Raw genomic sequence first — 13,992 nt, 5'->3', positions numbered from 1 at the left:
ATAGATGAATGGATAAATAAGAAGTGGTATACACACACACACACACACACACACACACACACACACACTGGAATACTATTCAGCCATTAAAAATGAAATCTTGCCATTTGTGTCAACATAAGTGGACACAGAGCACATTATATCGAGATAAGTCAGACAGAGAAAGACAAATTCTATATGATTTAACTTACATGTATAATCTAACAATGAAGCAAACAAAAACAACACAGAAATACATTCATATATACAGGAAACAAATTGTTGGTTACCAGAGCTGGGAGAGATTGGAAAGGATGAAATAGGTGAAGGGGGTTATGAGGTACAAAAACTTTTAATTAAAAAATAAATAAGTTAAGAAACAAAACAAATTACCACAGAAAGGGGAAAATAGGCCAGAAACCAGAAAACAGACTCTTAACTAAATAGAACAGAGTCGATGGAGGGAGGTAGTGGGTAGAATGGGATAAATGGGTGATGGGTATTAAGGAGGACACTTATGATAAGCACAAGGTGCTGTATGTTAGTGATGAATTACTAAATTCTACATCTGAAACTAACATTACACTGTTTGTTAATTAACTGGAATTTGAATAAAAACTTGGAAAAAATAAAAATAAACAAATAAGTCAGAGTGATACAAGGTACACCATAGGGAATATAGTCAACAGCATTATAATAGCTTTATATGGTGACAGGTGGTGATGATATCATTGGGACCATTTCATAAGATATAAAAATACGAAGTCACTAAAATGTACACCTGAAATGAACAAGACATATTATGTCAATTACACTGCAACAAAAATAAATAAAATAGAGAATCTGAAAAATGTATTTATTTATTTATTATTTCTGTTGACATGTAACATTACATTAGTTTCAAGTATACCACATAGTAATTTGACAAGTTTATATGTTATGCTGTACTCACAAGTGTAGCTATTATCTCTCACCACACAACACTACTACAATATCTTTTATTACCTTTTTTTACATTATTTATATATACAAACCATTTTTGCATTTATCTATTCAAGGCTTTGCATTATATACAAACAATATCAACACATAAATCAGGCTGCCCAGTCACTTATTATATTACAGATTTCCAAGAATTGAGAGTGGATTTATTATAAAGATAAAGAATCACTGAATAGTTACTTAAAATTTTTTAATTGTCTTACATATATTTTAAATAGAATTTTCCATAATTTTTTAAGTTATAGTATATTAAGAAACACTTTCTAACTTCATGTAGTCTTGTTAAGAAGCAATTTTAAGAGTCCATCAATTATTTCAATAGGAAGGTCTACCATAATTCTTTAAATTATCCCCTGTCTTGCACATATAGATTAATGCCAATTTTACCTTATGACAAAATATCAGATTGAGAATTCCTGCAAAATATCTTTATAAATCTCTATGATTCTTTCCTTAATGTACCTTTTTCTAAATGGGACTGTGGGGACAAAGATGATGTGGATAGTTCAGCTTATGAAACTTTGTAATAAAATACATCACTTGTGCATAAGAATGTCTAAACATTTTACCTATGACTACACATAATGTCAAATTGATAGTTGAAATATTCCATTTACAATTTAAATATATTTTAATTGTTTGTCAATGTTAACCAATTTCTATTATATTCACCACTAATAAATATGTATAATTTTTATTATGAGCTCTTGTATGTATTTTTCAAATAAGTTTAAATTGCCATTTCCAGAAACTTTATGTTCTAATGATTTAACTTTCTTGCTATCTATCTTCTTTGTATTTCTGTTAATGCTTGAAATTTATCAATCTTTTCTTTTCCTGCTTCAGTCATTAGTGTTATGTTTAGAAAGCCCCCTCCCAAGCCAGAATTATGTACTTATCAATATTTTACTTTAGAATAATATTTTGTTACTTTTGAACCAATATTTTCCCTGGGTTTCATTTTATCATATGAAGTATATATCTAATTAATGGTTTTTAATTTTTTACATAATTTGAAAAGTGTGCTTTTTATATCCTGTTGTAAGATACTATAATTATAATTAATTTTCAGATAAATTTATGTCTGATTATGAACTTTCTACTATATTTCATTTATTAATGATCTATGTTATTCTGTCAGTATCACACTGTTACAATTACTAATGCTTTATTGCATCTGATAGTTCAATCCATCCTCATTACTCTTCTTTTTCAAAACTGGGTTTACCTTCCTCATTTATTAATTAAATCAATAAATTTTATAACTGTCCCTAACCTAAAAAAAATCTCTTGGGATATCAGTTTAATACAAAATAAAGTTTTTCAATATTAAGTCTATGACACAAATATGGGGGTGGGACCCAACTTCCTGGTAAAACTAAGTCCCTCCCTTCTTTCTCCTTTTTTGACAATTCTTTTCATTTCTCCCATAGATCTTGATTTCCTACCTTTGAAATTCTTTAAATCCCTTAAAATTTTTCATTTTAAAATTAAATATTTAATTTCACTAAAGTTTTTAAAATACCGCTTATTGATATTACTGTCCTATATCTCATTTCTGATATACAGTATATTTGCATATTCCATTTGCACCCTGAAAAATACTAGATTTCTGTATACTTTTGAGCATGTTAGTAGGCTCTTGTCACCATTTATACTATTTACTTTCCATGAAAATGCTCTTCTTTAAAATGTGGAGCTCTGGGTGCACTGACTATTCTCGTCCTATTTTTATTCTTTATTAAAATAAATCCTCTACATTTTTGTTTTCATGATATATGATAACTTTTCCAAATTCTTTTTTTAATATATTTTAAAATTTTTATTTATTTTTGAGACAGAGAGAGACACAGAGCGAGCAGGGGAGGGGCAGAGAGAGAGGGAAACAGAATCCGAATCAGGCTCCAGGCTCTGAGCTGTCAGCACAGCTGAACCCATGAACTGCAACATCATGACCTGAGCTGAACTCAAATGCTTAACCGACTGAGCCATCCAGGTACCCCATCTTTTCCAAATTCTTGATGTTTTTCCCCCCTCAGGGTTATAATTCTTTTATTTATGTCTTGTAAAAATAAAAGAAAGGGAAACTTTCCACTTCTGTGGTATGTGCCCAGGAAATTTCAAACTGAATGTTGAAATGTTCCCCAAACCATTATAATCAGTTGAGATTGTTAAGAACGATGAATTTTGAGGGACCTCAGTAGGTCAGATCAGCAGTGGACTGAAGCCTCTCCGTAGCAAGGAAGAATGGGACTTGTTTTAATCAGTCAATGACCTCATACCTTCTTAGAATTTTCCTTCCAGAATGTTGTCTTCAACCTTTTGATAAGGTGAGCATGATGGAGCCCCCTCTCTTCTAGGGCCTAAATATGCTGACTTTCACCAATTTTTAAAAAAAAATTTTAACAGTTATTTATTTTTTAGACAGAGAGAGACAGAGCACGAGATGGGGGAGCAGCAGAGAGAGAGGGAGACACAGAATCTGAAACAGATCACAGGCTCTGAGCTGTCAGCACAGAGCCCGATGTGGGGCTCAAACCCATGGACTACAAGATCATGACCTGAGCCGAAGTTGATGCTTAACTGACTGAGCCACCCAGGCACCCCACTTTCACCAATGTTTTATAGTGTTAAGATCATAGGTCTTTCACCTCTTTGGTTAGGTTTATTACTAAGTATTTTATTGTTTTGGTGCAATTGTAGATGGGATCAACACCTTGATTTCTCCAAATTTGCCAGGTTGTCCAATTTGTTGGCATTTAGTTTTTCATAATATTCTCATAACTGTATTTCCTGTGGTGTTGGTTTTTTTATTTCTCCTCTCTAATTTGTGGGTCCTTTCTCTTTTCTTTTTGAAAAGTCTGGCTAGAGGCTTATCAATTTTGCTAATTTTTCTAAGACGTAGCTCCTGGTTTATTTGATGTGTTCTATTGGTTTTTTTTTAGTTTCCATATCATTTATTTTTACTCTTATCTTTATTATTTCTCTCTGTCTACTGGCTTTATGCTTCATTAGTTGTTCTTTTTCTAGCTCCTTTAGGTGTAAGGTTAGGTTGTTTGTTTGAGATTTTTCTTGCTTCTCAAAGTAGGTCTGTAGTGTTATATACTTCCCTCTTATGACTGGCAGATTTAGCGGCATCCCAAAGGTTTTGGATGGTTGGGTTTTCATTTTGATTTGCTTTCATGTATTGTTTTTATTTCTCCTTTGATTTCCTGGTTTTACCCATTCATTGTTCAGTGGCATATTGTTTAATCTCCATGTATTTGTAATATTTCCAAATTTTTTCTTGTGCTTGACTTCTAGTTTCATAGTGTTGTGGTCAGAAAAGGTGCATGGTATGATTTCAGTCCTTTTGTATGTATTGAGGCCTGATTTATGACCTAGTATGTGACTTATTCTGGAGAGTGTATCATTTGCATTAAAATATATATATATATTCTATTGTTTTAGGATGGAATGTTCTGAATACATCTGTTAAGTCCAACAGCTCTGGTGTGTCATTCAAAGCCATTGTTTCTTTGTTTATTTTCTGTTTAGATGATCTGTCCATTAAAGTAAGTGGGGTGTTAAAATTCCCTACTATTCCTGTATCATTATCAATTAGTTCCTTTAGGTTTGCTATCAATTGTTTTAAGTATTTGGGTGCTTTCATGTTGGATGCATAAATATTTACAATTGTTAGATCTTATTGGATTGTCCCCTTTATTATGATATAGTGCGATTTTTTTAATCTCTTATTACAGTTTTGTTTTAAAGTTTAGTCTGACCAATATAAGCATCACTATACCTGCTTTCTTTTGACACCCATTTGCATGATAAATGTTTCTCTACCCCTTTCAATCTGCAGATTGTCTTTAGGTCTGAAATGAGTCTCTTATAGGTGGCATATAGATGGGTTTTATTATTTTGTCCAATTTTGACACCCTATGTCTCTTGATTGGAGCATTTAGTCCATTTACATTCAAAGTAATTATTGATGGATATGCATTTATTGCCATTTTATTGATTTGTTGTTGTTTCTGGAGATCTTCTCTGATCCTTTCTTGTCTTTGTCCCTTTTGATCTCTCTCTCCTTTCCCTTCAAAGAGTCCTCTTTAATATTTCTTGCCGGGCTGGTTTAGTGGTCACGAACTCCTTTGTTTTTGTTAGTGTGAAATGCTCTTTATCCCTCCTTTTATTCTGAATGACAGCCTCATTGGATAGAAAATTCTTGATTGCAAATTTCCCCCTTCAGCACTTTGAGTATTTCATGCCACTCCCTTCTTGCTTGCCAAGTTTCTGTTGAGAAATATGTAGCTAGCCTTATGGGTCTTCCCTTGTAAGTTAAGAAATTCTTTTCTCTTGCTGCTTTTAAGATTTTTTTTATCACTATATTTTGCAAATTTAATTACAACATATCTTGGTGTTGGCCTGCTTTTATTGATTTTGGTGGGAATTCTCTGTGCCTGTTGGATCTGGATATATACTTCTTTCCAGGTTAGGAAAGTTTTTAGCCATTATTTCCTCAAATAAATTTTCTCCCCCCTTTTCTCTCTCTCTTCTTCTTTTTGGACTCCTATAATACGAATGTTATTACATTTGATTGAGTCACTGAGTTCCCTAAGTTGATTCTCCTGTTGCATAACTATTATTTCTGTCTTTTGTTCAACTTAATTGTTTTCCATTATTTTGTCTTCTAGGTCACTAATTCATTCCTCTGATTCTTCTGGCCCACTGTTCATTGCATCAGTCTTGTTCCCAGTCTTGTTTATTGCATTATGCATCTCTGATTGATTCCTTTTTAACTCTTTTATCTCTGTTGTAAGAGTCTCATTGATGTCTTCTATTGTTTTCTCAAGCCCAGTAAGTATACTTGTGATTGTTGCTTTAAATTCTCCATTAGGCATTTTACTTGTCTGTTTTGCTTAGATCTCTGGATGTACATTTCATTTGGGATAAATTCCCGAACATTGCCTAGATACCTTAGATATCTAAGTTTAGATACCTAAGGTAGAATGGTTAGGTCCATGAAAAACTTGGGCAATTTGTCTAAGTCTCTGTTTTAGAAAAGCTAAGTATGTCTCCTGCTTTTGAAACTAATGGCTGTATGATGAAATAAATTGAACATGACACAAAGAAATGGAAAGACAGTCCATGCTCTTGGTTTGTTAGAATATTGTTAACATATCTATACTATTCAAGTAGAGCAAGCTACACATTTATTTATTTATTTATTTATTTATTTATTTCTGAGAGAGGGAAAGAGGGACAGCGTGAGCAGGGGAGGGTCAGAGAGAGAGGGAGACACAGTATCTGAAACTGGCTCCAGGCTCTGAGCTGGCTGTCAGCACAGAGCCTGACGTGAGGCTCAAACTCATGAACTGCAAGATCATGACCTGAGCCGAAGTTGGATGGTTAATCGACTGAGCAACCCAGGCACCCTGCAAGCTTCACATTTAATGTAATCCCTATGAAAAGGCTAACAGCATTTTTTCACAGAGTTAGAACAAATAATTCTAAAATATGTATGAACCCACAAAAGTCCCCGAATAACCAAAGCAATTTTGAAAAAGAAAAGCAAAGCTATAGGCATCATAATTTTGGACTTCAAGTTATATCACAAAGCTGTTGTGATCAAAACAGTATGGAACGGACACAAAAATACACACATACATCAAGAGAACAGAATACCTAGAAATTAATATCGTTAATTAATCTTCAACAAAGCAGGAAAAAATACCCAATGGGAAAAAGTCTCTTCAACACTTGGTGCTGGGAAAACTGGACAGCAACATGCAAAGAGTGAAACTGGACCACTTCTTACATCATACATAATACTAAACTCTAAACTGAATAAGATCTAAATGTGAGACCTGAAACCAGAAAAATCCTAGAGGAGCACATAGGCAGTAACCTCTTTAACCATGGTCACATCAACTTCTTTTTAGATAAATCTCCTGAGGCAAGGGAAACAAAAGCAAAAATAAACCATTGGGACTTCATCAAAATAAAAATCTTAAGCACAGCAAAGGAAACAATCAACAAAACTAAAAGGAAAACTATGGAAGGAGAGGATAGATTTGCAAATGACATTTTTGATAAAGTATTAGTATCCAAAACATATGAAGAACTTACAAACCTCAACACCCCAAAACCAAAAAAATGGGCAGAAGACATGAATGGACATTTCACCGAAGGAAGCACTAGGGGCACCTGAGTGGCTTAGTCAGTTTAGTGGCCGACTTTGGCTCAGGTCATGATCTCACAGTTTGTGTGAGTTCAACCCTTGCATCAGGCTCTTTGCTGACAGCTTAGAGCCTGGAGCCTGCTTTGAATTCTGTATCTCCCTCTCTCTGTCTCTCCCCTACTCTGTCTCTCTCTGTCTCTCAAAAAATAAAAACAAAATGTTAAAAAGTATTTTTAAAAAAGAAAACATTACAGATGGCCAACAGACACATGAAAAGATGCTCATTACCACTTATCATCAGGGGAATCAAAACTATAATTAGATATCACCTCACATGTATTGGAATGTCAAAAGTCAACAACGCAAGAAACAACAGGTATTGGTGACGATGTGGAGAAAAGGGAACCTTCTTGCACTATTGGTGGGAAAGCAAACTAGTTGTAGCCACTGTCGAAGAGTATAGCATTTCCTCATGAAGTTAAAAATAGAACTACCCCATGATACAGTAATCACACTACTGCATATTTACTCCCCCCCCAAACAACACTAATTCATATAGATGCATTATCTACAATAGCCAAATTACAGAAACAGCCTAAGTGTCCATTGACTGATGAATGGATAAGGAAGGTATGGTATGCATATACAATGGAATATTTCTCAGCCATAAAAAAGAGAAGCAAAACAATCATAAACTCTTAACTATAGAATACAAACAGATAATTACCAGAGGTAGAGTATGTGAGGAGATGGGTAAAATAGGTGACAGGGATTAAGGAGTGTACTTGGTGTAATGAGCATAGGATGAAGTATGGAAGTGTGAGATCACTACATTGTACATCTGTCATTAACATTACAATGTAGGTTAACTAACTGAAAATTAAATAAAAACTTAAAAAAACCCTGACTTGACTTCTTAGTAAAATACTCTCTTTTCACTGATCTGTGTTCCCTTGACTGACAGCTTCCTCACTCCCCAGACCTGGTGGTCTTCTCTAATATTCCATTTCCTTGATTCTAAAATACCATACATTTTTAAGATACACCATGGATTTAACAAAAGTCTTTACTGAAGGAAGATATTAATAAGTATAAGCATGATATAAATTATTTATACTAATTTCAAGCCACAATCTCATTTCAGTATTTTGAAATTGGGGGATAATGAACTTAGGCTCTATATCAAATGGTTAGGTTAGGCTCAAATCCTTGTTCTGTGACTTACTGTCCAATGATCTTGTAATTTCCTTGGATTTCAGTTTCCTCATTCTTATAATGGATGATAACATATATAGTAATAGATAGTTATGGTAATAAACATATAGTAATAGATAGTTAGATATAATAATAATGGTTAATAACAGAACCTAACCAGAGAGTGATTGTGATAATTAAAATAACCAAATTAGGGGCGCCTGGGTGGCTTAGTCGGTTAAGCGTCCGACTTNAAAATTAATATGCTTCTAACTCAGAGTTTGACAGAAAACAATCACTCAATTGTTGGTTAATGTAAGTATAAAGTAATTATTGAAGAGTTGTATGAAAGATTTTTTATACAATACTATAGTAAAAGGTACATGATTCTTACTTTTATGATGATTTCATAAAGTTCTAAAAGCAGGCACATCCGCTTACTTTGAATTCCCACAGATAAACTAACCTCAAAGAAAGGAGTTTAGATATCGAAGGTAGAATGGCTAGGTACCTGAAAAAATGTTGATAATCTATAAGCTCCTACTAACCCTTCCCAAATGGCTGCCCATGGAGTTTAAAACACATTTTCTTTCTCTGCCTTCAGTGAACACATCTAGCAAGCACAAAATCAAGGCTACAGGTGGCTGACTTTATTTTCTAACTTCATATGTTCCTTATTGGGTTACAAACTACAACAATTTTCAACTCTGAATACTCTACAACATTATCTCCTTTGCTGTTTGGATTTTCCTCAAGTGTCTCCTTACACCCCTGTCTGTTCCTAATAAAATGTAATAAAACATTGTAGAGGTCATGTGGGAAATGAACATTTCAAGCAGTAGCACTTACAAACTATGGGCTCAGAATATACTGTGCTTTCCTCTCAAAAGTCACATCAAGCTCAATGGGTAACTATTTAGTCTTCAAGTGGCAGTAAAACATCTGTAAAAAGTGGGATTAGCTGGCTTGTTGAAGTCCATTGTGACTTTTCCTGTCATTATCCTCTGACTCATCTTTCATGACTATCTGCATTGTGATATACTTGAAATCTCCTGAATAAATATAACTTCAGTAAGATTAAGTAGTTGCTTCCAAATAAGACTTTTTTCAAAACTTTCACCGCATGGTTAAAATACAATATATGAAAGGGTTTTAGTGATTTGGAAATGTTTTCAAATAACATAGCTTCCAGGAAAATGACATTAACTAATATTTTTGGTTTGACAGAAACCCTGTATTTTCTAAACATTCAAGGAATACAGAGCAGTTTTTGCACCTTCATTTGATTTCAGTAAATAATATGCCTAGCCATTCATGTTTTTAATGTTCATGTAACTAAAATGAATATGGGGGATGAGAGGGCAATTTAGGCTTGCATAAAGATAGCACTGCACTATTTGGATATTAGAGTAAATTAGAAAAGGCGGTTTCTAATTAGAGCAGTACACACATGCGTGCGCACACACATACATACACACACACACACACAATACATGTACATGTAGCCTACAACAAAACACTGCAGAGACCTCTTTTATTTATTTTTTTAATGTTTATTTATTTTTGAGACAGAGACAGAGCGTGAGCAGGGGAGGGCAGAGAGAGAGGGAGACACAGAATCTGAAGCAGGCTCCAGGCTCTGAGCTGTCAGCACAGAACCCGATGTGGGGCTTGAACTCAGGAACCAGGAGATCATGACCTGAGCCAAAGTCAGGTGCTTAACCGACTGAGCCACCCAGGCACCCCTGCAGAGTCTTCTTTTAAAATGAGACCCTTTCCCATCTATTTTCCTGAGCCACAATTAAAATGTCATCAAAACACATGAGCTGACAGAAAACATGAAACAAGGACAGAAAGACAGAAGGAGACAACATGTTTTTTTTGGTTGGCATTTGACCTATAGTGGATGCAATTTATATCAGTGAAGTAATCTCTCTCTCTCTCTCTCTTTCTCTCTCTCTATATATATACACATATATGTATGTATATATATATGTATTTATATATGTATATATGTATTTATATATGTATGTATATGTATATATATGTATATGTGTATGTGTTGCCAAAAATAACCACATAAGTGCTCAAAACTTCAGTTTCTGACAGTTTATAATAAGGGTTTTTTCCATTATTTCATAGATTCCCAAGGATCTAAAGTGCAATTAGAATAACTCCTCAACTCAGATGTTTCCAAACTTTCTCATTTTGTGGCATTCATACTTGGTACTCTTGGGCTAAATGAAATATGTGAGTTTTGTTTGTTAAGCAGACATGTCCAAACAATAAATATTTATGTGCTAAAAATTAGTAGCCAATGACTAAGTAATATATATTAATACATAAAACCTTATTTTTATTTCAATCTTTAATTACCACAGTTTCTTAATAATGAGATGCTCATACCTACTAAACCTGGTTTAATTTCTCAGACTTTAGAATAAGATTGAACACATTCACCATCATCTTCTGTTCCTCACTGATTTTGTGTTGTACTTGCTTTTTATTACAGCAACCATCAAAAACTAAGCTTTGCAAAAATATGATGTTGCACTAAGTTATATATATGATTTAAGGCTGAAACTGTAAATATATAGCCTCATTCAACTAGTTTGTTCTGTGTCTGACAGACTGTGTTGTCTTTGAAAAAATTTAAATATGTGGTGATTTACTGGAAGTTTACTGAAGAGCTTTGGACCACCTTTGCACACAATATGGAAACCATGACCTTAAATAATTGTTTCTTATCATAAAAATTCAAGGTATTTTATTAAACAGAGGCATCTGTGTTGTATTACAAGTGGAGTGTCATGGAGAGCAATGAAAAGTTATTTCCTCAAACAATAAAAAACAGGTGAAATCCTTCCATCTCCCCATAAAACAATATTGTAAGCACAACAACACAAATTTAGATGCAACACAATCGGTGAGTGGTGTCTTATTCTTTTTTGGCCATTTTCTCAAAATGGCTAGGGGACATGGGTACAACGTGTGAAGCGGCAGCTAAAGTTCTTATTCTTGTGAGGTGTGGGATAGGATATGAACGGGAGAACAAGACTGGATGAAATATCGAGGTGACTCCACTCTAAGAAATGGGGAGAGGGATCCTCTCATCTCCAATATTCTCCCCGTGCTCATATTCCAAAATTGCCAACAAATATCACCTAAATAGGTGATTCCTTAAGGGTCTGATGCCATCCAGGAAGCCCACAGGTAGTCAATGGTGCCAGAAACATCTCATCAGGTCAAGCAAATACCACTAGATGGTGCCAGACCAAGCAAGAACTTGGATTTGTCTAAATTTTGTATTTTATTCCTGAATTCCAAGTTAGTCAGTGCATAGACTCATTCTGGCTATTTTGTTGACTTGCATTTTAAATAATTTGATATTTTGGATCCACTCTGAGTTATCATCCCAGGAAATTTAACTGTAGCCTATATTAGATATCTACTATTAGGCAGTTTTGTACTAACACAAGAGTTATACAGATAATTATTATTCCATTAATTCAGAGAAGAGAACATCTTCGAGGGTTTCTCATAAGTGATAAGAGCCTGAGTTCATTCATCCAGATTCTTAGTCATAAACCGGAACCTTATCCCTAGCTCCATTATGGCAGCAGATATGAGGATCCAAACTATAGCCAATAAGGTCTGACCTTGGAGGACTCAGAATGCCTCATGGAACCTTCCAGTCATGCCAGAAGACAGGTGTTCTCCAGGGATAAGACACACGCCCTGCCACTCTCAAATATAAGTTAACTTGTTTGGAGTGGTATTAGAGAATATCATCGTTTTTTTCAGTATTTACTTTTATAATCAATCATTTTATTGAATTTGTAATATTTTTGATTAGTGCTTTGGATATCAAAGTATTGTCAAATTTGTGTTTCGGTTATGTAATATTTATACCTCTCTATTTTCTCTCTTTTCTGACTGAAATGACTAGAATTTTCAGAATAATTTTAAATGATAAGACCAAGAGTGAACAAATTTAGACTATTCCTGACTTTAATGGAAATTCATAGAATATTGTACTATTAAATATACTACTGTCAACATTTCAAGTTAAAAAATTGTGCAATACATGTTGGTGTATTTAATATATCCTTTTCATTTACTGTCATATAAATACACATTATTTTGTCAGCATGCCTATGTCCAAAACAGGTCAGTATTTCTCAAAAGTACATTTTATGACATAAAAAGTGCAATATGACAGGAAACAGATTCTATTAATAGTACTTTCTTGTTTTCATTAAAATAATAACAATAGTAACAATAGTAATTCAAGACCAGTGGCATTCCTCAGTACCTCTCTATGTATTTATTATTGCTTATATTCCTAACAGCAAATATTTGAGTTTATGGCCTAAGCATTGACTAGTTACAACCAACAAGTCAAACTTGAACCTCTGATACTTATTCAAATGGACTTATTAAAAATAATAAAAATGCAATTAGCACTGATATTTGTAGTAACAAGACGTATTAGACATTAGGTTTAATAATTTTCTTTAATCTGTTGAATTAAAGTAAATAACAAAGAGACCAAAACATAGATGTCAGGGCACTGATAACCTACCAGATGGTAGGCAGACCACAAGGCAGAGATGAGACTCAATGCATTTAATTTTTCTACTTGTCAGCTGTGCAGATAATATGAAGGATGGCAGAAAGTGTTAAAAGGAAGTGATGAAGTATGCCATTTATTTAAATGACAGAGCCCTTTATTAGTGCCTATTTATCATAGATAAGTTAAAGTGAATGGGAGGAATAGTTTACAGTCATAGTTAAATAGCACATTTCTAGGGCTCAAGAAAAATACTATAGCAGCTCTTAGAAGATCAACAGGTCTGAAAAATTTGGATTTTCTAATAATTACTGCTGCACACATGCAAAAACATTTAGGATCTATGCGGAATATTTTTCTTTGGCCATTGGTTCTTCTATTTCTCCCCCAGGGTTTCAAAGTATATGCTGGCTTCAGAGATCCTTCAGTTTAGCTATTTTCAATAAACATTTTCTTCAACCTTCTTTCAAACTACAGGTGAGAGGTAAAGACATAAAACAAGGAAAAGTTATATTTCTAAAAGAAGTTTATTAAAATACTGAGATAACACTGTGATGATTGAGCTAGACTTGCTAACTTACTAACGGCTAATTGTTCCTTCCCGATCTGAGAGGAAATAGATTTGACATTGTATCCATTACCTTAAATTTCTCATACAGTTATGAAACATTACCATTAAAGAAGATTTTATAAAAACTTTTGCTTGCAGAGTGTATATAAATAACTATAGATATAAGATAAAAGCTAATTCAATATATTTAATTTCCTAATAATTAATTGATGCAGGGGACTGCCTTGGTAATTTTTTATAAAGTTGTTTCAAATTTTACCCTAAGAAGTTGTATTTGTTCTGCCCAACCCTATCAAGTGACATTTGTTTTATATTTGTTTTACAAATGTGATATTCTTGCTCACTTTTAAATTGTATTATAGTCACACATACACACAAACACACACGATGTAGGCAACTTTAAAAATGATAAAGTTTGGGTGGAGGAGGAGAGAAAAATTGACTATCCATAGAGATCTAACTGTAAACATTTAAAAGGGAGACAACTGAGAAGTTACCCAGGGAAAA

General features: G+C 33.7%; 1 protein-coding gene across 5 annotated transcripts in view; it reads right to left on the bottom strand.

Annotated features, from left to right (window-relative positions):
- The window catches only part of LOC144220593 (uncharacterized), a 402,447-nt gene that overhangs the window by 21,310 nt on the left and 367,145 nt on the right, over positions 1–13,992 (bottom strand). For 4 of the 5 annotated variants that reach the window (XR_013331791.1, XR_013331790.1, XR_013331793.1 and 1 more), the window contains one exon: positions 12,872–13,385. The exons of the other annotated variant lie outside the window; for it this stretch is intronic. Coding sequence is in view for 1 of the 4 variants with exons in the window: in XM_077750901.1 (XP_077607027.1) it covers positions 13,381–13,385 (5 nt within the window). In the remaining 3 variants the exon portion in view is untranslated. Of the gene's footprint in view, positions 1–12,871; positions 13,386–13,992 lie in introns of those variants that run through there. 5 annotated transcript variants of the gene reach the window in all.

The sequence above is a fragment of the Crocuta crocuta genome, unplaced genomic scaffold (assembly GCF_008692635.1).
Source record: "Crocuta crocuta isolate KB4526 unplaced genomic scaffold, BGI_CrCroc_1.0 scaffold279, whole genome shotgun sequence".
In the NCBI taxonomy this organism is placed as follows: Eukaryota; Metazoa; Chordata; class Mammalia; order Carnivora; family Hyaenidae; genus Crocuta; species Crocuta crocuta.
This window is presented reverse-complemented; position numbering and strand designations above follow the sequence as displayed.